This window comes from Chamaea fasciata, unplaced genomic scaffold (genome assembly GCF_029207755.1).
Source record: "Chamaea fasciata isolate MVZ Bird 193981 ecotype frontalis unplaced genomic scaffold, bChaFas1.0.hap1 SCAF_13, whole genome shotgun sequence".
In the NCBI taxonomy this organism is placed as follows: domain Eukaryota; kingdom Metazoa; phylum Chordata; class Aves; order Passeriformes; family Sylviidae; genus Chamaea; species Chamaea fasciata.
This window is the reverse complement of record NW_027094098.1, coordinates 5066689-5094041: the sequence shown is the minus strand read 5'-3', so window position 1 is coordinate 5094041 and position 27353 is coordinate 5066689. Positions and strand designations below refer to the sequence as shown.

The 27353-nt window shown below is 40.8% G+C and overlaps 1 protein-coding gene across 16 annotated transcripts in view; it reads left to right on the top strand.

Annotated features, from left to right (window-relative positions):
- ATP2B2 (ATPase plasma membrane Ca2+ transporting 2) overlaps positions 1-27353 on the top strand; it is a 389757-nt gene that overhangs the window by 284908 nt on the left and 77496 nt on the right. For 12 of the 16 annotated variants that reach the window (XM_066195263.1, XM_066195274.1, XM_066195265.1 and 9 more), the window contains 4 exons: positions 16205-16462; positions 17407-17532; positions 18904-19029; positions 22346-22438. In XM_066195263.1, coding sequence (XP_066051360.1) covers positions 16205-16462; positions 17407-17532; positions 18904-19029; positions 22346-22438 — 603 coding nt within the window. The remainder of the gene's footprint in view (positions 1-16204; positions 16463-17406; positions 17533-18903; positions 19030-22345; positions 22439-27353) is intronic. The other 4 variants (XM_066195267.1, XM_066195270.1, XM_066195272.1 and 1 more) reach the window with 1 other exon arrangement.

Genomic DNA, 27353 nt, shown 5'->3' with positions numbered 1-27353 from the left:
CGTTGCTCAGTGGAGATTTAAACCAGAAAGGACATCCAGAAACTGGAGAGAAGGTGCAGGTGCTCCACACACAGCTCCTCTTTCTGTGCTGAGCCTCCCCATGGAGGCCACGCTCGCTCGGACTCGTGGCACAACTGTTGTGGGAATGTCAAATCCCTGCACGGATGGGATGGACAGCAGGGCCCAAACAGCCAGAGAAGTCAGGAGCCAACCTGCCAGCAGCGCCAGAGTCACCAGGCAGCAGGAAAGATCCTCCCTGTAGAAGCCAAGGCAGCCGAGGGGGTTTTTAGATTAAAAAACTGTAAAAATCAGTCAGAAAAACCCCAAAACCAAACAAACGACTTCCCCATCTCCTTGTCCAGATCTCTTGCGTGGGTGTGGATGTGCTGAGCTGTTCCCATCTTCTCCCAGGTTCCTGGCTGTGGAGTACAGCTCAAAATGTGTCTCTTGGCATTTCATCTCTTTGGGCAGGTCTGGAAATAAGTCCCAGTGAGGAAGATTTTATCAGCTGTTAGTTTGAGTATCTCCAGGAGAAAGTGAAAAAAAGTAAAAACTTTATTATTAGAAAGAATACTTATAAAAAAGAATATCTAGGTATGAAAACATATAGAGTAATTGGCAACAAGCTTCTTTTTCGTAGTTAGGAGTGAAAATGCTGAATGTAACACCAGCTAGCTTGAATTTCTGTGCAGTTTGTGCTGATGTACATTTAAAAAAAAATTCCCATCAGTGTGGATAGTCTAATTCTCCTCCATGCAAATTCCCTACCTTGGAATTCTGCTGGAGCAGAATAGCTGCAGTAGTGTGCGTGCTAGACTCAAGTGCAATGTCCTGTTTTAGAGATGTGATGTCTGTCCCAATGTCCCAGCACTCAGTGTGGGTATCCCGAAAAAAAAATTAAAACCCTTTGGAATCACGTGAAATTAAGCCGTTGCTCCCTCAAAACACTTCAAAATGTTGTTATTGTGGCTGTGTCGTTTTGTGGTTCCAGGTCTCGCCTTTCCTTAGGTCATTTTGTGGTTTTCCTGCGTTAGGCTGCTAAAGGGAATTTCAGGGTTTCAGGGAAGGTGAAACAGGCAGGAAAAGCCCCTTTCTGTGTTGCCATGTATGTCAGGACTGCTTGACCGAAGATTGGATAAAATTCTTCTTTTCCCCCCCCCCCCCCCCCAGGTTTTAAACTGTGATTTTGTTCCCTTAACTTTCTTTGCCAATAACTGTGGCAGAACTGCGCTCATTTCAGTAATTTCAGGTAGGTGATCTTCGGAATTTCTCACTCATTCCCTAGCCAATTCTCAACAATTTTCTTCCCACTCTCCCGGCAACATTTTTTCTTCCTCACACTTCTTGCCCAGATCAAAAAAAAAACTTCTCCTATTCCCTTTCCAAGAAGCGTCATGTCTCAGGAAATGGGCCTGGGCCTGGTGATGGATTTTTTTTTTAATTTTTTTTTTTTTCCTGGGGATTCTAGAAACCTTCCCCATCTCTGTGATGAAGTCATCTCGTTCTTAGATTGTACAAATACAGCAGATGCCGGGTGGGAGAAACCTGGAAATAGAATTCCGCGTGCACAACGGCGGCTTGGCTGGGGAGCGGCACGCAGGTGTCGCTGGGGCAGGAGGTGACCCTGGGACCCGCCAGGCACGGCAGGATGGGCTCTGCAGGAGCTCTGCCACCTCATCTGCTCTGGGAAATGGCCCTGGGAGCTGTGAAATCCTCTGGGGAGAGCGTTCAGCTCCTGCCAAGTGCAGGCGTGTCGGGGTTTTATTGGGTTTGGCTTTCCGGCGGTTTGTGTTGTTTTAGTCGCAGAAATGAGCAGCGGCTCAAGGGTTGGTTGGAACAAGGAATTCTCCTGTGCCCCTCAGCTTAAATGGCCCAGGGGAGTAAACAGTTGGTTTGAAAAAGGGAAAGCACTGATCGCTGAGGAACTTGAACCAAATTTAATTAAACTGAATTAAAAGTAACCTGAGCTAAATTGCCACATGAATGTCTGGTGCCATTCTCTGAGGAATTAGGTTCCTTTACTTCGTAGTGAGGCACAATTGAATAGAAACTCCATGTTTTAATGCAGCATTTATCAGTTTTTTACCTCGTCTTCACCTTTTCAGCCCCGCCTACATTTCCCTTAGCATTTTAATTCAGGAGGGCTACTGAATGCGTAATGGAGCACATTCATTTTTTAAATCCTTTGCCAGACTTTTCCATCCTGAGGGTCTTGCAGGGCCCATTCCAGATCCCAGAATATTTTCCACAGGAAAACGTTATATGCATCTCCCTGTCTCTAAAAATCTGTCACCCCGAGTTTCATTAATATGCAGTTAATCAATTCGATTAATGAGTGAAAAACTCAGAAATGTCAGAAATGAGTCAGCTGAACAAAGTTAATTTTCTAGTCTTTTGTGGCAGCTTTACATCTTAATCTTTTTTTTTAGAGCATTTTACATGTGATAACCTAGATTGCATTAAAAATGCACAAATGTAGGCAGCACAAAATCTAGTGTGTAAGGCCAATGTTGATGTTATTTTGCAACCCTCCTAAAATCCTAGCAGCACAGAGAAATAAACAACTGTAAGTCTTTTGCCGGCCCTCCCAGTTATGAGGTTATCAGAATGAAAAACGGACTCCACAATTTGTGTGTATGCACTTTAACCAAAAAAGTGAAATTTTTTGGGACGCTGAAAATCTCTTCAATCTTCTCTATTAAACAAAATGCATTGGAGAAAACCTGAAGGCTTTTCAAAAGAAAGTGAGCCGAAATTAATTCATTTTAACATTTTGCAGTGTTTTGAAGCCTAAATTTCACCCCATTTCATGGTCTGTGTCAGTACAAAGCAAACAATCCCCAACAAGAACTGGAAATATTGGCAGAACTTTGCTGCAGATGCTGAAAACAACAAGTGGTGAACGTCTCCCAGCTTGTCTCATTCTGTATGTCTGCGTGGAGAGTGTTATATAATGTTCTCCAGGCACTGAACAATAAGAAATCAATGGAAAATCATGGATATCAGGGTGTAGAAGGGCCACAGAGCCTTAAAAGCTGATGTGTCCTAATAGGAATCCTTCATCATCTTTGCTGCTAAACAAATCACACTGATCCAGCTGTCGCTGCACCAGAGGGTTTTATTGTGCTGCCCAGGGAGAAGCATTCTCAAGAGAAGCCGAGCTATTAGAAAATAGCATTTTTCCATTAAAAAAATAGATAAATCTCAAAAGCGTGGACTGTTGTCAGAATTAGGAAAACGCAACTTTTAAGGAGTGTTGCTGCACGCACTCCAATTCTTTTCTCATTCATCATAAAAACTAAACCGCGAGATCCCCCAAGGATTTTTTTAAACCCGTCCAAACAGTCTGTCAGCACCAAGGGGACGAAGCAGTTGGCAGCCTGGAAAACAGGAGAAATGGAAGTATTTGCCCTCTTAAAAACAGTTTGTTCTGCCAGAAACCCCCCTTTTACCTCCTTCCTCCCAAAGCATGGATGAGGTGAAGCAGCATATGGCTTCTAGAGACATTACCCCAGTCTGTTTGGCTAAAGAAACTCAGATCTTGTAAGAATTTGATTTTTTAAATTCCTGCTGTAAATCTTACTTCAGTGCAAGGTCTAAGTATGGAGGAGCAGAGAGCAGGACAGGTTGGGATGTGTGTGCTGTGTGCCCCAACTGTAATTGTCGCCTGTACTTTGTACTTTCTCAACTCCGACTTGAAATACTTCGTATTTAAGAAGTCAGATCGTAATGATTCTGCAAATTTGAATGCTAATTGGTTGAGCTCATGGGGGGAAGATTGTGCCTCTTTGGGTCATCATTCTCTTGAGACACTCCTAAATTCCTGAAACACTTTTGCTTCTGCGTCATTTTCCAAAGGAGGGACAAATTTAGGTTGGGGGCTCCTCCATGGGATGAATGGATGGGAGTCCTGTGTGATGTGGGGTCACAGGGAGCATCCTTCAACCTTCCCTGGCAGACATTTATCAGATTTACCTTTAAGGGTTCCAGTGATGGAAATTCTTTGTATGCCCTGGATAATCTGAGTGTCCCTGCACTGGGACATTAATTCCTGGTGTGTAACCAGGGTGTCTCTTGTAAGAGTTTAAACACAACCCTGCGTTTTGTGTTTTACAAGGATGTAAAGACCAATTTGTGGTGTTTTATTTCCAGCCATATTTTGTCTACTTGAAGACAGCTTGATTACAAATACCAGGGAAGAATAGCTGTTTGTGGAGACTTACTCACAAATGGGAATTCCTTTCAATGGGAATTTGAAATTTGAGCAGCATGGCAGTAGTACAGGAAATGCAAATATTGCACTGAAGCTGACAAAGGGAGCCAAGATACTATCTTAATAATACTGATCTCGTTTTTGAAAAAACATAAATCAAAATTCCCTCAAATCAGTGGGAACCAAAAGGTTCTGAAAGCATTTTTATTGTCAAAAGTAAATAGCTTATGAAATAAAATAAAATAATATAAATATAGGAATGTTGAATTTTTTCTTATCTCGTTGTAATTTAAAAATAATTTTTAATTTGGCAGCTTTAAGCTACTAGTTGGCATTCAAATCTGCAGAATCTTTATGATGTGACTTCTTAAATATGAAGTATTTCTGGATCAGGATTATTTTACAGTTGGAGTTGAGACAAACTGAACTACATCCCAAAGTCTGCCTGTGCTTACAGTTCCTCTCTGTTGGTGGGCTTGAATTAGAATGAAAAATTACCACCTGGTTTAAGCACAGAAACAAACCAGAAATACCTTTCTGAACAGGAAGGCACTTTGCATATATGCATATTTTCATGTATATATATAAACACCTACTTATATCTCTCCTATTAGGAAAGTAGCATTTAAACAAGTAATTTCAATTTATTTCTGTTTTGCACAAGTTCTGCCTTTTCTCTCCAGGAGATGCTGCTCCTCTTGTTTCAGTTTGTGGATAATTAATAAGCAGAAAATATGGAATGTATATTCTAAATGGGGATTATCCTCATTTCCTGCAGCTTTGAATACATCCATGTAAACATTTTAGTCAAGAATTTGCCTCAGAAATCCCATCTCCTGTCTGTCCCTAGTGGGGTTCATATTGAAGGTGTTTTTGGATGTGCATTCAGGGGGAATTTCATCCCATCCTTTGGGGTGAAAATTAAATGAAAAACACAGTCCAGGACACATTTCCTTGGCACAGAGATGTGCACTGCCAAACTGCTTTTGTAGAGCCATGCTAAAATTGGGAGAACTTTTTGATGCCTTCTGCTGTAAGACATTATGACAGAATTTTAATCTTTTACTTAGCTGATTGCTCAGCCCTTAACGCTTTGCAGCACAAAGGAATGGAGGTGAGAAATGGAATGAAAGCAATAAACAACTGCAGTTTATGAGGGGATTTTGTGGCTGAGCTCTACAAATCTTCCCTATCTCCTTTGGCCATGTCTCCTCCTTCTCCTTCTCCTTCTCCTTCTCCTTCTCCTTCTCCTTCTCCTTCTCCTTCTCCTTCTCCTTCTCCTTCTCCTTCTCCTTCTCCTTCTCCTTCTCCTTCTCCTTCTCCTTCTCCTTCTCCTTCTCCTTCTCCTTCTCCTTCTCCTTCTCCTTCTCCTTCTCCTTCTCCTTCTCCTTCTCCTTCTCCTTCTCCTTCTCCTTCTCCTTCTCCTTCTCCTTCTCCTTCTCCTTCTCCTTCTCCTTCTCCTTCTCCTCCTCCTCCTCCTCCTCCTCCTCCTCCTCCTCCTCCTCCTTCTCCTCCTCCTCCTCCTCCTCCTCCTCCTCGTGCTCCAGGACTGGCTCCAAGGGCACTCATTGAATTTTCTGGGATTGCAGGTTTGTTTTTTTTTGTTTAATAACCTCAATTGCAAATTTTCTTTATCACTGCCTTTCCAGTTCTGAACCTCTGAAAACTCTGAATTACTCTTTAGGGACCTGTCAAATCAGTCACCTTTTCTCAGTAACCTCTATCTGCAGGGTCTCCAGGGTGGGAAAAGTTGGCAATTTCTCTCCAAATGGTCTGGGTGTGTGAAGTGTGTCAAACCTTGGAAAAGGCTTCTGCTGGCATAGAACACAACCAAAGCAACTACAGTCGTGGGAAGTTTTAGAAGAAATGTTTGTGTGAGTGTGGTCAGGTATCACCACTCCATCCCCTGCTCAACTTGTGGTTTTAGAAGCTCCAGTGAAACACCTGTTCAGATTTTCAGGCAAAGTCAACCTCTTTTCAATTTTGTTTTTTTTGTAAACTTTTGGTTGTATTTCTGTTTAAATCCTCTCCGTTAGAACATCTTGTTTTAAAGCATCGAAAACAACAAAAAAAGGAGAGTATTTTTGGAAGCAAGCACATTTAATTTCTATCAGAACACAGTCAAAGAGGGATGGAGCAGCAGAAGCATCACTGAGGCATATGCCACCCCAAAACCTTTCCTCAGTGATTTGCTTTTTTCATCCCTGTGCTTCAGACAGAAAGGGAAGAGCCTCTGTGGATAAGCACAACACAGACAGTTCTCAGCTGGGCACGTATTTATCAACTATTTGTTCTCTGTCGATGTGAAATGTTTTCCAGGGCTCTATTTAAAGCCGAGTGCCCCAATGAGAGCTGCTTTTTGGGAAACATTTCTTTATTTGCCCGGGTTTCTGTGCTTCCTGGGGGCTCTCAGGAATCCGAGTGGGAGCTGAGGAAGTGCTCAGAGCCTCCCCTCCTTCCAGCTGCATTTTAGAAGTGCTGGAAGTGACACCTTTTGGGGCTACCTAAAACCAGAGGCCAGACAGAATTAAGGGAACAAAAAGCTGTTCTGTTTATTGAAGGGCCTTCAGGTACATTCAGGGCAGACAAAGCCCCCCAGGGGCTACACCCCAAAATGGACAACAGGTCATGGGTTCTCACACTTTGATCACTTTGGTCCATTTGCACACTGGGGGTTAATCCTCCAGTTCCAGCTTCAGGTAATGAAGTCGTTCACCCCAAGTTTGCTGCCCCCAACTCACTTTTGTTTCCATCTCTGGGGCCTGAGGCAGTGAGGTGTCCTTGACTGCCAGGCCTGGAGAGGAATTGTTGTGTCTGCCCAAACTGGGGAAGCAGCAGCTCCCACTGTGTGGGGGGTTTGGAGTTCTACACTAAAGAACTGCAGGATTACAAATAGATGAAAAATATAAAAACTAAAATCCTAAGGCATCAGAAGTCGTCGGGGACTGCTCCATGAGAAATGTGAGCACTCTTCCTGTTTTTAGAACCCAGCTGCAGCTTTATCTCTGTCATGCCTGCTCAACTGCAGCTCCAAACTTAGCAGATTTTCCCCACATTATATAGATTTTTTCCATGACCCATACGTGTTTAATAAGACAACTTTATCCCATGAACTGCGGTGCTCCCTCTGACATTTTTTTTCCTAATAGCGAGGTTAGAATTCTAAATGAAACTTAATTAAACTTTTCCAAGTGAGTAAATGTCAACATATGGACAGCCACTTCCCTGCTAATATCAAGCTAACAGAAATTCTAATTTCTAATTGGTTTTATCCCTAATGATTTGTTTGTATTGGCACAATAGCCTATTCCTAATGTGGTCTTGCAATATGTGATCATGAAAAAGAAAAAGGATTAATTTTCCCTCCTTCTTTTACTCTGAATTAACCAATGACATTTATTAGTGCTCCATCCAAAGCTCTGGGATCACAGTTCCCTCTGTTGCTAATCCAGTTTAGTCCATACGTCTTTCAAACTGAGTTTGTGGTTTGCATTGATTTTTTTTTTTCACAGTTATGACGTTAGCCAATATAATCTGAAGGGGATCCCTTATTTGTGCTGTGTTCTTCATTGCTGTAAATTAGTTTTTGATAAAGTCTGAACTTAAGACCGAAGTGGTAGAGTCAAAGTGACAGTTACCTCCAGGTGCAGTTTCTGGGGGTATCAAGGCTGGCTGCTAAACCAGATTTCTCAATGTATTTTTGTACATTGGAAATATACATTTCATATCAATTACACATTCCAGCTCAGCACTGGAACTGAGCTGAGGTTGTCCAGCTTTTTTCCATGAAGAACCCCGAGAAAAAGAGCCTAAACTGAGAAAAACTCTTTAAGGTTAAGACCATGTGCACCTGTTCTGCATTCTTGGGACAGTGGCTTAAATTTGGAGAATTTGTAGCTCTATTTTTTTATATATCTGGCATGAATACAAGCAAAGCTTCAACCTTCACCAGAATTTCCCTTGTGGACATTGATATTTGTACCAAAACGAAAAGCAATGTCAGAATCACTCCTTACTGACAAATGTATTTTTGTATTTGATTTTTTTTCACTGTTTCTACGGAGAGAGTTAAATAACATTAAATATATTTCTTCATGGAATAGTTGTAGGCCATATTAAGAGCTCTTTCTTTTAGAGAGAGGGTCACTGTAACAGTTATTCCAGCACAGCCTTCCTTGCACTATGGATTATATTGCCCTGTATTTTGGCCCACAGCCTCTCAATTAATCCCACAAATAATTATTACTTACAGAATTTTAAGGAGGAATGAATATTTAATTTAATTATTTTCTTTTTAATAGATTTTTTTTGTTTAGTAATGCCTGTGAAGCTGTTTATACTTGTTTATTATTACAGGGGTAAACATTTTTGTGTAAAAACACTTGTTCTGCAAATTCCTGCTGGGCTGCAGAAATTTAAGTGAATGAAATTGCTCTTTTTTAGGTGTTTTGATGAAGATCCATTCCACTGAGAATTTTAGAATATGTCTATCTTGATTTTTACCATATTCTAAAATGCTTACGAAGATCTGCTTCTAGATGGAGATTGCATGACAACTCATTAGTAGAAATCGTCTTTTTTGAAGCCTTCCATTATAAAATCCTTGATCCTTAATTTCCTGCTTTCCTGGCTGAATATCCAGTCAGTCTGTCTGTCTTTATGGCTTTCTCTTTCCCCTATTTTGAACCCATCACCTCTGGAATGAGAGAACAGATGAGGTCCTGCTCATCCAGCACCGCTTGGGGTTTTTTGAGTCAATTGATTTATTTTTTTTGCATGTGGAGTTTTTATTTTCATTTATTTTATGTCGGTTTTATTTATTACAATCTGGTCTTGCCCCACTGCATCAAACTCTCCGTTCTGTGGGGTTCCCACACAAGGTCAGCTTAGGGAGCCAATTCCTGGCTGGATGACAGAAGTTTAAAACTTGAGCTGGTGTCAGTAACAACACATTGAGAAGTGCAAAATGTGCAATTTTTGTCACGTGGGACCTGCAGATTAAAGAATTATTTCCTAATTCAAAGTGACCTACCTCTGCTTTCTACAAATCTGTGTTGGGCTGCAAAATCTGGGCTCCCCCAGATGCCTTCTTTTCACGAGAGATGTACAGATCTCTGACAAAACTTTTGGATATTGCTCATCACACATTCCCAGGGTGCCATGCACGACTCATCTCTCAGCTGGGGACGGTAGGAAATGAGATTTAGAATTTTGGGAGGGCATAAAAAATCTTCTCACATATTTCCCAGGAAGAGATCATCCAGAAATATTAATTCTGCAAGTAGGACTCGGCTAGGACGTGCGCTTGCAAGTCAAGTGGTTGAATAACTGCACTTGAATCCTTGTTCATAAACACGGAACAACTTTTCAAGGTCTGATTCCTGCATTTGGAACCCATGTTTTACCTTCGGAATATGAGGTTATATTTAGCAGACACCTCTAGCTCAGAGCAATGTAAGTGAAACTACAACATCCCAGTGTCAAGGATTTTCTCGTGCAACCCTCAAGAACAGGACTTGTGATGAAAATTTCCTTTTTTTTGTTTTCCTAGGACAACAAAAGGAAACAAAAGTGAATGTAAGCACTGTAGAAGTAGTTGCTTGGTCCTTTGGTGAGAACCCATCCCTTTGCCTGGTCTCTCCAAAATGCATTCCCTTGGAGATTCTAGGCAGAAGAATCTTGCTCGACAGATCTCCTGAAGTGGAGGGAATATTTCAATTAACATTCCTGTGCTCATGACTATGATCAGGCTGAGGAACGTGTGAATATATATATATATATGCTTGCAGGGCCTCCAGATTTGTTTCCTTGCATGCAGATGCCAAAAAAGTGTAAATATTTAATAGCAAGCTCTGGAGCTGACAGTTACATAATGAACCCACAGGGACAGCAGCTCTTTGCTTCCCCCTCCCTGCCCCCCCTAGAGCCCTTACATAACAAACTGATGGATCACAAAGTAAAAAATTCTAATATTGGGTTCAAATACGTGTCCAAAAGTCACTTTGAGTGAATGTACAAACCCCCTGAACCTCAGTGTTGGCGGTGTGATTTTGTCACACTCGTAAATGCCTTCTGTGGGGCAAGAAGGAATGTGGGTTTGGAGAACACTGATTCCTGCAGGTAATCTGGAAATGTTTGTCAGGGCTGACTAAACCCTTGGAGAGAGCGAGAGAAAGGCAGAAATCGTTGAAATTCCAGTGATTTCTGCCCCTTTTTCTGTGGCTCCGAGGTGACACTGAGCCTGTGCCTCCTGCTCTGCCCTCGTGGGAAGTGATTCAACATCTGCTGATGCATCATCACAAGGGAGGATTTGGGGCAGGAATGTTGGTGCCAATCACTCCTGGGACTTAATTGTGTAGCAAAAGGCACCGCACAACGAGGAATCTGCAGAAATAAATGCTGCAGTGCCTGTCACAGCTGTAAAAGCCTTGTTAAGGGGGGGAATTTATGGTTTTTATCGCATAATTTTTGTGTTATTGTTCCTTTCCTTATACAGCTAAATACATTTGTGAAGTGAGAATCATCAGTGGTGGTGTTGGGAAGCAGAGCCCAGCTCTGCGGATGAAAAAAGCTGTAACTTGGAGCTGCTCAATTTGCTTTAATAACATCAGCTGGAGCTGCAGTGAGGGGAAAAATGTCTTTAGAGAAAGTGGTTCAATAAAAAAGTTTTCATCAGGGGAGCTGTTGTCTTTCTGATGACAAAACCAGTTTGACTGACGAAAAAAAAAATTACCTCTGGGGGTGTGAGGAGATTTTCCTGGGGAATTTAAATGCCACAGGGTATTCTCAACTTAAAAATAGCAGTGTGTAGGTTGAAATGAGTAGCTGAGAGGTATGTGCTGTAGGTTGGGATTTAGGAATACAGATGTACCCAGATTTTTTAAAATGTGCTTTTTCTGATTTAAAAATTACCGTGCTGCAGCTCAGGACCATATAGTTTGTAATTATAATCATTATGTTATTCCAAGCAGCTTTAAGGATCTCCTGATAGCTGTTTGAAATTTTAAGCAGATATTCCTTTTACCTGTGCTGAGCCCGTGTGCTTCCTCCTGTATCTGCCCAGATTTGGTTGATATTATGAGAAATGTACATTGAAATCGTGTAAAAATATTCCAGATCCAACAGGACACGAGCCTGGCAAGCTGTCAGGTGATGCTGTCTGGCTTTTTGTGGACTTTTCTAATTATTTCCCTTTCTTGCTTTCTAGTTTTCACTAAGTTGAAATGATTAGTAGCAGCTACCAAATTATTATTACCTGGTGATGCTTTTTGCTCACTGTTCCTGAAGTGCTTTAACCTGTTCTCATGTCTCCTCCTCTCCTTCTTCCCCTTCCCCTTTTCACCACAAGCACATTCAAGTTTTTTCTAACTTTCCTTTTAATAACCCAAGCCTTTCCTTTTTTTTTTTTTTTTTCTTCCTTCTAAACCCTTCCATATAATTAAATTCTGTTTGTGCAGAGTAGGTTTCTCAGCCCAGTTTTTGTATTTTCTTGCCATGAAGTGCAGCCCAGGTGGGTGCCTGGGGGTTTGCTCAGCTCTGCAGGCTCCTGGGCAGGTTTGGAGCCCTCCAGTCCCGGCTGAGATGGAAATCCAGCTGCTGCCACTTCAGCTGGGCTCCCTGCCTGTGATGGGTGGCAGAACTTTCCTGTTCTTTCCTTCCTGAACCCTTCTTTGCTCTGGATTTTTCCTTCCTTTCATCTCACCCTCTGCAGAAAACTTTTTCAACAGCTTTGCTGATCTATTTCTGGCCCAGCTTTAAGCTTTTAAAGTTTTGTTCTCCTTCCACAAGGTTCTGGTAACGTCCTTTCAGGTATTTTATGGGCACAAAAGCCACCTTGGTTCCCTTTTGTGTTCCTGAGCGTCCTTTCCCTCTCCTGGGGAGTTCCAGCTCACCTGGGTGTTCCTTTTGGGATAAATTGATCCGTTTTAGGGCTCCATCTGCTTTTTCTGTGCCAAAGGAGTCCCAGCCCCTGACTTGCAGATCGTCAGCATCTCAATTTCAAACTCTGCAGGTTTTCTGTCCTGTGAGGGTAAGACTTTGTCCACGACACGTGTTCAGAGCTGAGGAAGAAAAGAGCTCCAGATTTTAAACTTGTTTCCCTCCCTGGATTTGGATTTTTTTGTCAGATAAGGCCTCTGTTAAATGGAATTTAAGATGAGAACATCACAATTGATTGTCTTGGAATAGAACCCTGCCACAAATCACATCTGCATATTAACAACTCTTTTGTGATGCTTTTCACTCTGTGCGTTTCAATAAAAGCTCAGGCATATTTTTGGGTAGCATTGAGAGCCACGTGAAAGCAGAACAGCAATCTTACACCCCAGCATGAATTTTTCAAGCTTATGTGAACACTTTTAATAAATATTAGATGCTTTGCACTCAAATTTGCTACTTAGATGTATTAATATGATGTATTTTATATATTTTATTATTATTTGTTATTTTCTCCTTGTCTGTAAGGTCAGTACTGGGTCACTCTGCGCTGCAATAAGGACAGATTATCTAAATATAGAGTTAAGAAGTTTGTGTCTTTTCCCCCTATAAATACATAAAGTTTCTTCCTGTAAATCCATATAAGTCTTTCTATAATTTCTAGAAAACCGTAACAACAGAAAAAAAATTTAAAAACCCAATTGTTTTTCCCTGAGGAAAGGAACTAAGTTCATAAGTAAACATTAAAGTCTATAAGAAAACATTAGACAGACTCAAACCAACGGAGATGTAGGTTTCCTTTATTTTTATTTTTTTTTTTCCTTAAAAGGAACACCTCTAAAACTGTTTGGAAGTAAGAACCACATGATTCAAGCAATGTTTCCTGACAGATGGGTCATCCTGTAAAAGGCAGAGGTTGCATTTTAAAATCCCGATTTTCATATTTTAAAGAAATCTGCTCTGAAATCTTACTCTTGGAAGAAGCAGATAGTTTTTCGCTAGAGTTTATTCCCATAAGAATATTTTGCATTAATTTATGTAGGGCTTTTATCCCATCTCCTTTCTGTGGAGTGTAAAAAGCAAAGGTAAAATCGGATGGTCGGATTGACTTCTCAGTGTGTCCCATAACCTGGACCAGGGGATGCCCTGGGGTTTTAGAGAGGCCGTGTTGAATCTCAACCATTAATGACTCAAAAATCAACTCAGAATTTCCTCCATCTCTCTAAAAGTCTTCAAGTTTTGATGAGGTCTACCAATTCATTTCTCTGCTCCTAAAATTCCTTCCTCCCTTCAAACACCTCTGGTCCACCTGAACTTATCATTGTTAGATGAAATGAACAGACAAAAAAATTAAATGCATTTAAAACGTTGTTGTTGTCAATGGATTGTGGAGGATTGTCTCAGGATTTTAAGTCATAAACATGATTTTTTATTCAGTGTGGAAGCTTGTCAGATTTAGGGACACTTTCCAAGAGCTTGATCTAAGTTCAGTCTGTTTCCTTCAGATTTTCTTTCATTCTCACAAACAAATTCTTCATCTAGAATAAAACAAAATTTTCAGCTGAAAATAAATTATTTTATTTGATTGTGCTTAATCTACAAGATATCTACAGGTAATTCCTTTTAGGTTAATGGTAATATCTTGTATTATTCGCACGCTCTGTGGTACCAGTTATGTGAACATGGAGATCAGTTCTGACAGCACAAACCCAAAATTAACCTCACTGCTCAAGTGAAGAAATATATTTATTTTTTAACCTGATTTTGCTTGATCAAGTTTTATTTTTTTTTTTTTTTAACTGAAAGGTCTTGGAAATATTACTCTGCAGCAGCTCTTTGTAATTTTGTACAGGCTGGACTAAATTTCAACCATCTGAAAAGGAAATAAAATCAGTGTTTGACTGTGGCTAGACCAGGCCACGTTTCTTTTGTGAGAAATAGAAGAGGAGGCTTGCTGTAAAAAACCCAGAATATTAATCATATTTAATTCCAAGTGATATCTAATGAAAAAGGGTGGGTGAATTCTAGTATTATATCTGCTGAAACAGAATAACTTGCACTAGGAAACCATTTAAAACCATCAAGACAAAAGTGAATCTGCAGATTTGGAAAAGGAATCTAAAAATGTAATTAAGACGATGAAGGTCAAGCAGAGCAAAATTCCTTAGTCCTTCCCCAAATCCCCATTCTTCTGCAGGAGGAAGTGGCAGGGTTGGTTTCTGAGTTGCATTTGTGACTGGAGATGAGCAGCTGAAGGTACTGAACTTAAAAAAGTTCCTGAATTTCTTCCTTGAGTGCTGTTGCAGTGATTTTAGTGAGTTTCTGGTGCTGGAGGTCCAGCTGGGCCAGCAGTGGAAGGACATGCCTGACCTTGGGAGCAGAAATCTCAGTGTAGACTACAGAGAACTGGGCTAAAAACTCCCTTTATTTTCATTTTCTTCCTCTCTTAGCAGCTGTTCAAGGCTCATCTTTTCTCCTTTGACTTTTGGTAGTTTTGTTATTGTTCACGTGCAAGAGTAATTGCTCAGCTGGTTAATGAATTATGCTGCTCCTGTTGGTAATTTAAATATAGAAACCAAACTGGTTGTTGATTCTCTCCAGTGAGAGGTGATGAATAAACCAAATTATACTTCAGTCAGAGGTGGAAGCGGAGTTGCTGAACCCCCTGGTACCTGGGTAAGGTGGGAATGCCAAATTCCTGGTCCCATTCTTCCTGGCAAATGGAAAAATTCTTCCCAAGTCCCTCAGGAGAGGAGGCTCTGCTGATCTGGCTGAGTTCTCCTCTCTCCCATCAGCTGGGATTTCTCTGGATTGTGACTCTGGAATGCCTCCTTGGCTGTCCTGTACTTCTCCCAGGTACTCTTTCAGTGAGAAGGAGAGCTATGTCACTTTCCTGTGGTGAATATTATCTAGGAAGTCTTTTTTTTTTTTTTTTTTAATTTTTATTTTTTAAAATTGCATTCAACTTCAACTTTGGAATAAATAATTAGCAGAGGTATATAAAGTAATTCAGAATCAACAGTTCAGAGTAGAATGATTCTCTTAATACTCTTTTCCTTGTGGCAGGAATAATGTACTTGCAGTTCTAGAAGCATCCCACTGTATTTCTCTGTAGGGAAGAATGGTCAATTAATATCAGGGAATTGTTTTAACTCGGTGCTCCTTAATACATTCATCATCAAATTGAAATGCTGATAAACTCAGTTTACCCCAATATTTTTTCAACAACTGTTCCCTATAAGTGTGTTTAGTTGAGAACACTTAGAAATTGTGTTGAAAATGGTTTTTAAAAAATTGTGTTAAAATTGTTTAATTTAATCTGGAAGGGTGCTAATGTTAATTTAATGCCATTGCTTTGCACTGATGAATGTCACTCATTGTTCTAGTCTTTCCTGTCACTTTCAGTATTATTCTTATCCTTCAGGTTTTGGTGGCTCAGGTGGAGCTCTGAGTCTTCTACCACATAAGAGAATTGGTGCTTTCCCTTTCCATTTGTTTAGTTGGGGTTCACCAAGGGTGGGTTGCTCAACAGAAAAATGAAAAGAACAAAGATTTCTGTTGATTTATTTCCTTTCTCTTTTCCACAGACCTCTTTATTTGTCCTTTTTCTTCCACTCTGCCATGTTTCATCAGCAGGCAGAGCTTGGAAAAGCAGCTCCTTTCCCTCACCTTGTCATGTCACAGCAAATTTTATTGCTTGTGGTACCTCCGCCTGCAGTCCTGGTTCCATGCCTGAGGTGTTTTGGTTTTCTGAAATTCTTTTCCCAGGGAATTTTCTGTAAGCAGGGGAAATGTTTTTGTAACTGTACCTGTGTTATTTATTTCTTTTCCTAGGAGGGACTTCTTCTTGATGTCCTTCTGCTCTGACCAATGTGAGTGAAGAGGGTTTTTTTTGTGTCACCAATCAGATTGGTCTGTGTAAAATAGTATAAAAGGGAGACACATCCCAAAAATAAAGGAGCCATTTTCAGCCGTCTGAATCTCAGAGTCTGTGTCATTTTGGTGTAAAACAGCATCACCTGCCCTTCCCTAACCCACTCCTTAACCTCTCTGCAGGGTGTGGCACTGCAACAGGAGGAGCTGAGGATGAGGGGGAGGCCGAAGCTGGCTGGATTGAAGGTGCTGCCATCCTCTTGTCTGTCATCTGTGTTGTCCTGGTCACTGCCTTCAATGACTGGAGCAAGGAGAAGCAGTTCCGGGGGCTGCAGAGCCGCATCGAGCAGGAGCAGAAGTTCACCGTGGTGCGAGGGGGACAGGTCATCCAGATCCCCGTGGCAGAGATTGTGGTTGGGGACATTGCACAGGTGAAATATGGTGAGTGCACCACCTTCAGAGCCTTTGTTTGCTCTGCTGGCCCTTCCCAGCAGGATGGACACACTTTGCTGGCAGGATAATGTCAGATTTCTGTGGCAGAAAAGTCAGTGTTGGCTGTGGTGAGGTGGCACCTGAGCTGTCAGGGCAAAAGGAGCAATAATAATAACCTGCCGTAAAACCGCACTAGGAAATCAATTTAATTGGTGTGAACTGATTTCACTGACCAGGACAAGGACTGCTCATACAAAGGTAATTCTCTATCATGGAGGATTATGTTATTCAGATTTATTTCTGTTAACTTCTGTCCAGTTAGGGATAAGAGGAAGTGTTTTTAAGTGTTGTGTAGGGGAGAATTGGGCCTCTGTGATCATCTCACGAGTTGTTTCAGGTGCAGACTGATCCCCCAGATCAAGTGCCTGATAATTCCATGCCACAGGGAAAGCCCAGTGCTCCAGTGGAGTGAAAGATTCCTGCAGGAAACTCTGTCCCTTCTGGAGTGAGTTGTTAATTCCGGCAATCTCCCTCTTCCATCAGCCATCAAATCTTCTCCTGGACTTAGCTATGGGCTTCCTGAGGGGGGAAGGGGAAAGGGCAGTTCAGCTGTTAATTAGCTGCTATTAATTCCTATGAAGTCTGATGGAGAAACCTTCAGGTGATGTGAAGAGTGCTTCCCTGCCAAACCCCCATGATGGGTTGTCCGTTGTGTGTTAAATGTGATCCTTTTGGATTCTGGGGTAGCGTCAAGCAGCAAATGTTTGCAATAAAAAGCCTTTCCTTGCAGGATTGCAGTACTGTGGCACACGTGGATAAAATCAGGAGTAATTACTTCCGTTCTGCTTTCCTTTCACCTCTTAATGCGATTAATTGCGATTTTATAACAAAACCCATCGTGTAACTATAAAAGCAATCTCACAGCAGTTTTCCATGTCACCTTCTGACCACAGGTGACCTCCTACCTGCTGATGGGATATTTATCCAAGGAAATGATCTCAAAATCGATGAGAGCTCATTGACTGGAGAGTCCGACCAGGTCCGCAAATCCGTGGACAAAGACCCGATGCTGCTGTCAGGTAAGACCTGTCCCAGCCCCTCTCTGCCCTCTCCAGGTGTGCAGAAGTAGGAGAAAATGATAATAATTATATCTGAAGTGGCTTAGGGCTAAATTCTGCAGATGAATATGGGTGTGACTGGGAAAAATGTTGTCTTGATGTTAATCTGAAGGAAAAACTAAGCTATCAAACCCGGATTCATTTGCAAAGACTGTTATGTGTGGGGGTTTTTGTCTGTTCACACAAGTATATTTGGCATTTTAAAGTTTTTCTTAGCTGAATGTGCAAATTAGCCTATTCTTTATTCACCTTTGTGGGAGTGTATTTGTATGCAAAAGTATGACAATTTAGTTTCAGTCTTAAAGATCCCAAATAGCCAATGTAAATATTAGTGGGGAATATAAAATTTTAAAAAAATTAACGACAACTTGAGTATTTGTGGATTTTGCTCAGAAGTAGATGAGAAAGTGAGTAAAGACCGAGGAAGCTAAAGACCCTTAGAGTTAGGGATATCTGTAGGGCAGATGGGTTTATATTATTGATCAAGGTAAATAACCATGTTTGTGAAGAGTAAGTAGTAAGAAAATTATTAAAGGGAGCTCATGAATGTAAAACTTTAATAAGTGGGATATTATAGACAAATCAAAGAAGCACTAAAGAATAGAAGAGTCGAGTCTATGTGGTGGAAAAGAGAGCTGCTGCAGCTCTTAAGGGCACTTTGGGCGGTGCTGGGTGCTGTTCTCCTGGACGATATATATTATATATATATATATATATCTCCTTTTTGGAGGATATTTTTATCCCTCTTTGTCATCCAATTCAGGAGAAGATTCCCTCAGAACAAAACACAAGGATGCAAATAGCAAGGTCTTAATTAAAATGTACTTGGAAATAGTGACACACCTTAAAGGAGGCTCTGATAAATTTCTCAGGAAGGTTTCAGAGCTTTTCTTCGCTGACTGAACCAACCAAGTTTAATGATCTTTTAAAGATCTTTTCTGATCTTTAGATTTGAATAGAATACATTTGTTTTGTTTTGTTTTGTTTTGTTTTGTTTTTGGGTTTTTTTGGTGTATTTTGGGGGGGGGGGGTGGTGCATGACCTAATTTGTGTATTTCTGATGTTCTGCTGAAACTGTTTTCTTGCAAAGATAAACTTGGTTAGTGACAATATTTCTTTTAAAAAGAGAATCTGATTGTGATGGATGTGCAGCCTGAGGTTTGTGCTTAATTCTTGGCTGAGAATAATGCACAACAGGGTTTATTTTGGTTATGTGGTAATACCCCCTCAATACAGGTTTATATTACTAATCTCTCTCAATACTGTCAGAAAAACCTTGCACCATTTTAACATTTATTTTAGCTCTGTGTAACCTTTCTTGCCTCTTTTCAGGCACCCATGTCATGGAAGGCTCTGGGAGGATGCTGGTGACTGCCGTGGGGGTGAATTCCCAGACTGGCATCATCTTCACTCTGCTGGGAGCTGGGGGAGAAGAGGAGGAGAAGAAAGACAAGAAAGGTAAATCTCCCAGCACCAGGATGCTCCAAAGAAAGCTCTTGGGCTTTGTGCAGCCAGAGCTCTCCTCCACTCTTGACAAATAAACATGGTTTTTCAAACTGCCTTTTTTTTTTTTTTTTATGATTCATTTTTGTCATCACATGTCACACAGAAAAACAGCAGAAGCTGTTAGCCAATCAATCCATTGGATAACAAGATGTTTTTCCAGTGTGAAACTGCACGCTCCCAGTCCATATGAAATGCAAAGGGATACCTGGGTAGACTCCAGTTGCTGTGGCTTCTCTACATGAATCCATGCTCACCTACAGTTTGCTAAGATTTTGTGCTTTTCTATCAATTTATTTTTTTTTTTCTCCCAGGAAAAAACCCCTTGGCCATGGAAATAGCATCTGTCTTGGAGCTTCAGGACTAAAATAAAGACAAGCTGTGGCTCTTTGCTAGCCCAGTTGTTTAATGTCAGGAGCTGACTTGAGAGGCATTTTAATTTCTTCAGGTGTAAAGGTCGAGCTAAGAATAGTAAAAGGCAAGAACGTAGCAGTAAATGTTAGCAGACAGTTTTGCTTTCATGTCCTGTATCAGTTAATGAAATCAAGAAGCCTCTTTAGACTTTTCACCTTATTACAGTGTGATGTCATAAGCATTTGCTAATTTATGGGCTGCACACTAAGCAGAAACGTGATTTAATGTCTGTCCTTTCCAGTTTTTCTTCACACAGTCTTGTAAGTTGTTCTGCTTCCACAGTTTCATTCCAAGTCTGTCCTAAGAATGTTTGTCTTTCAGACATAATTAAGGGCCAATCAATACAGGTGTTTCAGACATTTCTGCTCTTTCTAGTGGTTTTCACTATTAATAAAAAAAAAAGCAGTTTGAGCTTTACTGAACATTTTTTTTTGCTATCTGTCAGGCAAGATGATTCCACCTTCCCGCCCCCCCCCCCCCCCCCATCCTTTTATTTGCAGCAGCAGATAGGAAGGCCAAATTCAAATTGTTTTCAGGACCTACAATTTCCATTTCTGAGTGTGTTCAACAAGTGGCTGCCTTTGACTCCCTGGTGCTTTGAGGAAATCCCTTTTTACCTCCATGAAATGTTTATCATTTCATTTCTGCACAGAAATGCACAATAGCTGCCAGGCATGGGGAGCTCCAGGAGAATTAAAAGGAGAAAGGCTGAAACTCCACAAAGCAAAAACTCTTTCATGCCAGACTAGTTTTGAGCAGCGCCTTGGAGTTTGCTCTTGCTGTCGTTCAGAGCTTTGGTGAGATCTGGGGGAGAGGAGGAGTAGCTTCGCCCCAGAGTGATGTGAGAGCCCCCTGTGCTGGGTTTAACTGGGCTGGCCTCCCTAGGCTGGGATCAGGACGCTGGTGGCTCTCTCAGGTTTCACCAGGAAGAGCCTGGAAAGGCAGGAAAAGAGAAATCAGGGAGTTTTCCCCACATCGTGGCTGTAACTTACCCAGAGACAGAGATTCCTGGAGAGGTGTGTTAGAACTTGGATGCGGTCACAGAATTTGATTGAATATAGCTCTGTAGAAAGAACTATAATATAAAAAATCCATCATATAGAGAATTCCTCCACATTTTCTGAAGCTGCTGGCAGCTTTGTGCTCCTGCCTGGGCAGAGCTGGTGACACCAACTCGAATTGAAACCTCTGGTTCATAACCCTGCAGTTCTCAGAAATCCTGCCCCTTTCAGTCCGTGTGAGTGTGTGCTTTTATTGTTCATTAACACTTTAAAAATCATCATGCAGGTGTGAAACAGGAGGAGGAACAGCAGCTTCCAGGTAGGGTAAGAATTGTGCCCCATCCAATGGTGCAAATCGGGGGGAACTGCTGATTGAAATAATCACCTTTGAATCAGTCAAGTTGAAATTAAAGAATGATTTTGAATCAACGAGATTGCTGATGCCAAATCTTTTGGTGTGCAGGCATTGTTGGTGTTGCAAATCTCGAGGTTCAGCTTGAATAATCAGCTGTTCTCCAGAAGTAAATTGCAAAGTATTTAATGGGGAATAGTTGATTTGCTGTTAGCAGCTCACGCTGTGCTGGTTGGGGTGGGGATCCAAACGGAATAAAGAACAAGCACGAGTCACCAAAACAGTTTAAAGTCTTTGCCACCACAGTAATCAAATTTGCAATTGAAATTTCCCTGAATGCAGTGGCACAGGGTGTGTTTCAAAATCCTGGGAGCTGTTTATTTTCTTCTCCCGATTTGCCAATTGTAAATAAAATCAACCCGTTCTTCTGCAGTCCCAACCCAGTACAGCCTGAAATAATCCCTGTGGGGCAAGGACTGTAGCAGTTTGAGAGTCAGTCAGGATTCATGGGAGGACTTGGTTCTATTGCGAGCAATTAACCACCAGAAACAAAATAAAATAAATTTTTTGTGCAGAAACTAATTTTATTGAACTTTACTATAAAAACCATAGTAAAATGATAAAACCTTCTTCAAGCTTTTCACCTTCCTGCTAGGGAAGATTTCTCGTCTAGTTTTCTCTAATATGCGGGTAATTGTTGAAAAGAAGAAGAGGGTTTTCTTTTCTGATTCTTCCTCCATGCCACCGCGAACCAGGAAATGTGCCATGTCCATTATCTGTGTTTAAAATAACCCATTATTCTCCTCAAGACTATATTTGCCTTTTCCACATAAAATACGGGAAAATTCCATGTTTCTACTCAGATCAATGTGCGTTTTTCCTGGTTGATGGCAGGACATGGACTGAGCCCTGTTAGACTGGGATGCATCAATGATGATAAATCATAATGTGAAAAATTATTTAACACAGAAAATATGTACGATTTTATTATGTAGAACTATGTACAGATATAGATATAGTACATTTTAAAATGCAAATTTAAAAGCTACCCATGCACTGTGTAAATTAACTCCAAAGGAAGCATTTCAACCACTTTAAAAAGGCATAAATTACATTAAAGTACAAAAAAATAAGACATAAAAGGACTAAAACAATGTACACAGGGCTGTGTACAGTCAGTTCTCACCAACTCCTTTAACTTGGCTAAATGTGTTCCATATTTATTTATCATTTATTATTATTATTGTTATTGTTATTATTGTTTGAGTTTTCAGCTTACTTTGTGACACCTCCCCAATGCCACGTTGCTTTGGAAATTTGTGTTAATTAATTTCAAACTCTGATTTTGGAGGCAAACAAAGCCACCAAGGCTTTTCGCTCTGTCACGTGCATTCGTTCGCGTTGTTGTTATTATTTATTCATTATTTTTTTGTTTTGTTTTTGTGTTGTTTTGTGGTTTTTTTTGTTTGTTTTGTTTTGTTTTTTATCCACTATTGCTCAGTAGATTCCTCCCATCCCTCCTCCCACCCTCCTCCAGCCACAGATGGTGCAGCAGGTGCAAATGCCACTGATAATGCAAATGCCAGCTTAGTCAATGGTACGTCACAACCCCCGGCTTGTCTGATTTGATGGATTTCTCTCCTGACTGTGTCAAATTCCCTCTCCCCTGGCTGACCTGAACAGATGTTGTGTGTGTGTGACTGCACTCTGAGAGATCCTGCTCCACATGCTCTGCAGGAGCTTGGGAGAGAGGCCACAGGGATGCTGCAGCTTCCTTCCCTCAGAATTCAGCCTGGCACAGGCAGAGTGTGGAATCTTCATCTATTTGCCATTAAAATTGCAGTTAACAAAAGCAATCAGGTCAGGCCAGTTTCAAAACTTCTGGGCAGATTCGCCTGAAGTTTTATTATGAAGCTTCATTATTCAGCATAGATCTGGAGAGGAGCATCACGAGAAAGAGATTCTCTCTGCTTCTCCTCTTTTTCACTCTCATAATTCCTCATGCAGTTCTGAGAGAGGGCTGGAATCAGGGATCTGCCTCCATTTCAACCAACACTGTTTTAGGAACAACTTTGGCTGTTTTCAGCATCTGTTTCGGGGGGGGCTGAGAAGTTTTGTGGATATTTGTGTGAGCCCTCAGTGACCTTCTCCCAAGCCTGCCTGTGTTAACTAAACCCAAACCAAACCATTCCTGCAGCGAGTTCTGTCTGTGTCCCAGTAGAGATTCCTGACCCTGCTTAGCAGCACTGAGATATTTCGGTGTCTCTCCCAACAGTCAAATTCCAGTGCTAAATTGGATTGAATTGGTCAATATTAGTGTAGGCATCAGCTGTATTTTGCTGCTAATCAGATACATCAGCCTTTATTTGCCAAGCAACCTTTCGCTCTTGTGCAGCGCCAAAAACACCGAGTAAAGTCATCCTACTTTTCATTATGTTGGTGAAAGAAATTTGTTTTCCATGCAGGTTGCATCTCACATGTGAAATGAGAGCTTCTGACAGCAATATCAAGTGCTAAACAAGGACCAGTATTTACTGCTGTAGGATCTTATTTAAAACAGTGACACAGGAAATCTTTGAGCCTATTTTCAAATCATTTAAGGGAAACATGTAACCAGATTTAAAACCCATTCTGGAAAATTAAGATTTACAATCCCTACATCTCCGTGGATGGTAGGGACCTCCATCATGCTGGTTCCAGATTCCTTAGAGACCAAGAACCAGAGAATGAATTCTAAGTGTTTTATTCTCCATTACTACGAGGGTGCTGAGGTCCTGACACAGAGCAGCTGGCAGGAATAGGTTTAGATTGGAAATTGGGAAGAAATCCTTCTTGGTGAGGCTGGGCAGGCCCTGGCACAGGTGCCCAGAGAAGCTGTGGCTGCCCCTGGATCCCTGGAAGTGTCCGAGGCCATGTTGGATGGGGCTTGGAGCAGCCTGGGATAGGGAAGGTGTCCCTGCCATGGCAGGGGTGGCACTGGATGAGCTTTAAGGTTTGTTCCAACTCAAACCATTCTGTGCTAATTCCACTTCGGGGAGTATAAAACCAACTCCCCTCCAGTCCCACTGGATCCTCAGAACTGCTGCTCATGCCTGCCAGCTGCAGAGGAGGGAGGGGAGCAGAGCTCAGCCCCTCTTTGCTGGTGCTCAGCAGGGGCAGGATGAGCCCTGAGCTGCTCCAAGCCGGGCTCTGCTCAGAGCTGGGGCTGCCTGGTAAATCCCTGTTGTGTTTGAGCTTAATGCTGAGCTTAATGAGGAAATTGAGTTCCAGGGGATATTAGATCAGTGTCAGAATTAGGGATGTGATTTTCCATCAGCCTCTCTCCAGTCAGGAGCAGCAGTTACTGTCCATGTTTATCCGGGAGCTGAGACATACAAACTGGAGTGAATTTTTTTGTGCAGTTCAGGATTTTTTGGATTTTAGCTCCTCTGAGACGAGGAAGTTCAGTAATTCTGCTGGTCTTTGATCAACATGGACAGGAGAGGCTTTCCACAATCCAGCTGCTCAGAGGAGAACTCAGTCAGACAGACTTAGATCTGAGTGCTTTGGAATTACCTGGAAAATGGCCAATGCCAGGTTTCTGGTAATTTCTCAGTTAGCACTGCTGATGAGTTAAATACTTTAAAACGTAGATATGGTTTGGAGGGGAGAAAGGAAGGAGAGGATAAGTTACAAAGCAAGGAACCCAAATTTATCTACATATTCCTTTGGTCTGGATGAAATGATTTATTGTTTTTGAAGTTTGAAAATTCTTCCTGAGGTGTGACTGGGAACAAGAATTTTACCTGAGTCTAATACCTTTGTGTAGAAAATATCTTAAAATAAGAAAAAACAATATACTTGAATAAGTAGCAAGCTTAGGAAATGCTGTTGCTTGAAAATCAACCAGTCACATTTCAGATAAAATATTTTTATTCTTAATTGCCAATACATAATCAACACAAAAGAAAGAGTTTGTTTTCAGCCAGTGAGCCTGTAGTGATAAATTCATTTACTTTGTGACCCAGCCTGTGTATTATGGGCTGTATCAAAGGAACTCTTATGAATTCTGTTCAGTTTTAGGAGCTGAGATCAAAATAGAGAATTGTCGCTGATCCCATTGTCAGAACTATGAACAATATGTTCAGTTTTTCAAAGGTTGCAACTCAAGGCCATAAACAGAGCAGAAAAATTTTGAAGAAAGGTAGTAATTCAGGAAAATTCTCCCATTCCAAAGTATTATATTTAGTAAAGGTAATTTTAAAAAATGAAAATCAGAGAAGCAGCAATCACTGTTTACAGCTTGTTTACCCCAAATTTGATTTCCTTCTAGTAGAGTTAATTACCCCAAATTTGATTTCCTTCCAGTAGAGCACTGCCACTTTCCTGAATAAGAATTTCCAGGGTGGGTTGTTGGGGTATTTTTGGCATTTGTTACCCAGATAATTTGCTACTTAAATGCATATTCAGAAAATATAGAAAAGGTATAGAAATGCCTTACCAGACTCAGAGAAATCTCTGCTGGAATATTTTACATCTACAGCTAATCCTAGTGTAGGTACTAGACTACTTCAGCTCCTGAAAAGCAATTTGAACTTTTATTTAAATAATATTTTTCTATTTATAATACAATTTGATTTTATATTTTAATGTATTTCTGAATTGTAAGTGAAATTATTTATTGAATGCATAGGAGAATTATCTAAAACATCCTGTTTAATACAGCGATTCCCTCTCAGCGCTTGGAACACAATCCCATTATTTTCTTTGGTTGATTCTGAGAAGTTCTTCCAATTTAGAAATAATTTCCAAATGAGGGAAACAATTTCCGGAATAGTGACAGGACTTTGGTTTTATGTGTCATTGGCCCTTCCTCAAAGGCTGCAGCAGGTAAAGGGGAGGCTTTTCTTGGGAGTTTTATTTGGTAAAGTCCATGACTTTTAGAATAAGCATTTAGTCAGTAAAGGTGCCACAAGTCCTTTCCAAAATATAGGGATTGTCGTGAGGTAAAGGCACACAAAAATATTTATATTTAAATTCTGAATTTTCAAATCAGCTGCAGAATGCAGGTGTTGTTAGAAATGGTATTCTAAACTTTCTGATTTTTCATCCTTGCTTAGAAAAGTGAAAAAAAAAAAAAGCTCAGATAGATTTCTCCAGCCCAAACAACATTTATTTTATTTATTATTCCAAACAGAAAATAAGAAAATATTTTCAGAATTATTTCAAAAAAATTATAATTTAAAAGAATTCTTTCACATTATGCTATCAAAATATGAATAAATACTCATTCTTTTGATGATTCTAAGCAATGCCCTGAGGACAGAGGGCTGGGGGAGTGTTTGTACCTGGAAGGAGGAAGGATCTCTCAGCAGTGGTGATTCTATCACTTTTCTTTCTTCCTTAATTTCCTTGTTCCTATTTTATAGCAAAGGGCAGCCTTAAAATCATTTGGCACAGGGTGATATAAGTAGTTTACAGGTTCCTTCTCTTTATCTTGATTACCCAAATTACCTTTACTTTGTTATCCTGTCTAAATAACTGAACTGTGACTACTTGTGATGACTTCCCTCACTCAATAACCTGAATGCAGTAGATTAAGAATATTAAGAATGTATTTTTTTAAATACCTGAGTTTTCGCTGTTGTTAATGATTGTTTATTTTGTGTATGCTATTTTCAGGTAGCCAGTCAATTGTTAGTGCAATTTATTATGATAAGTATGCTGTTAAATAGCAAATGTACGTCCTAAAAGTACATATTTTAATTTACAAAGAAAAAGAATCCCTGTGTTGTGTTTGCCAGTTGGGACAGTCACGTTTGTGTTTTGTTGGTGATTTTTATCCTTCTGAAAGTTGAATATTCAAATGTTTTTGCCACTCCAACGTTTGGAATTGCACTCTGCAAAAGGATGTCTAGAGCAGGAAATTGAGCAGACTGCCTGCTCTAAATTAATGCCTTCCAGTTCCTAGGAAAGAACTCCAGCCAGAAATCTGAATCTCTAGAGATATTTTATGTCTTCCAGTAACTTTATTAAAAGCCCTTCTAAGAAAAACAGCCACCAGGCAGGTACTGAGTCCAACTGTGCCCCACAGGCAAAGGTTTTATAGGAATTTCACTGTGAAAATGAGCTTGGTTTTGCCCATGTTCATGGATTAATCTCTTGTGCAAAGTGTAAAGCTCTGGAAGATCGATTCTGAATTTTTAAAAGTCCTGTTATCGTCAGGGTGGGAACAGAATTAGAAACACAGACAAGCAGCTGATGGTCAGTGATTCATTGCAGTAATTCACCTGAGCTCTGGGATGATTTTAGGTCACGAGATGTCCCTTCCCTGCCTCTGCTTCTGGGCTCTGGAATTTCCCAGTGCGACACTGGAGGCTATTTTTGACGAATACAAGACTGATATGGTCACTTTTGCTCTCCCACTTAGTGCAAAGACCAACATGCAAGAGGTGCATCTTAGCTTTTCCATTTTGTTATTCTTTACTAACAGCGGAGTGAAAAAAATGAATCCACATAGCAGTCAGAAGAAC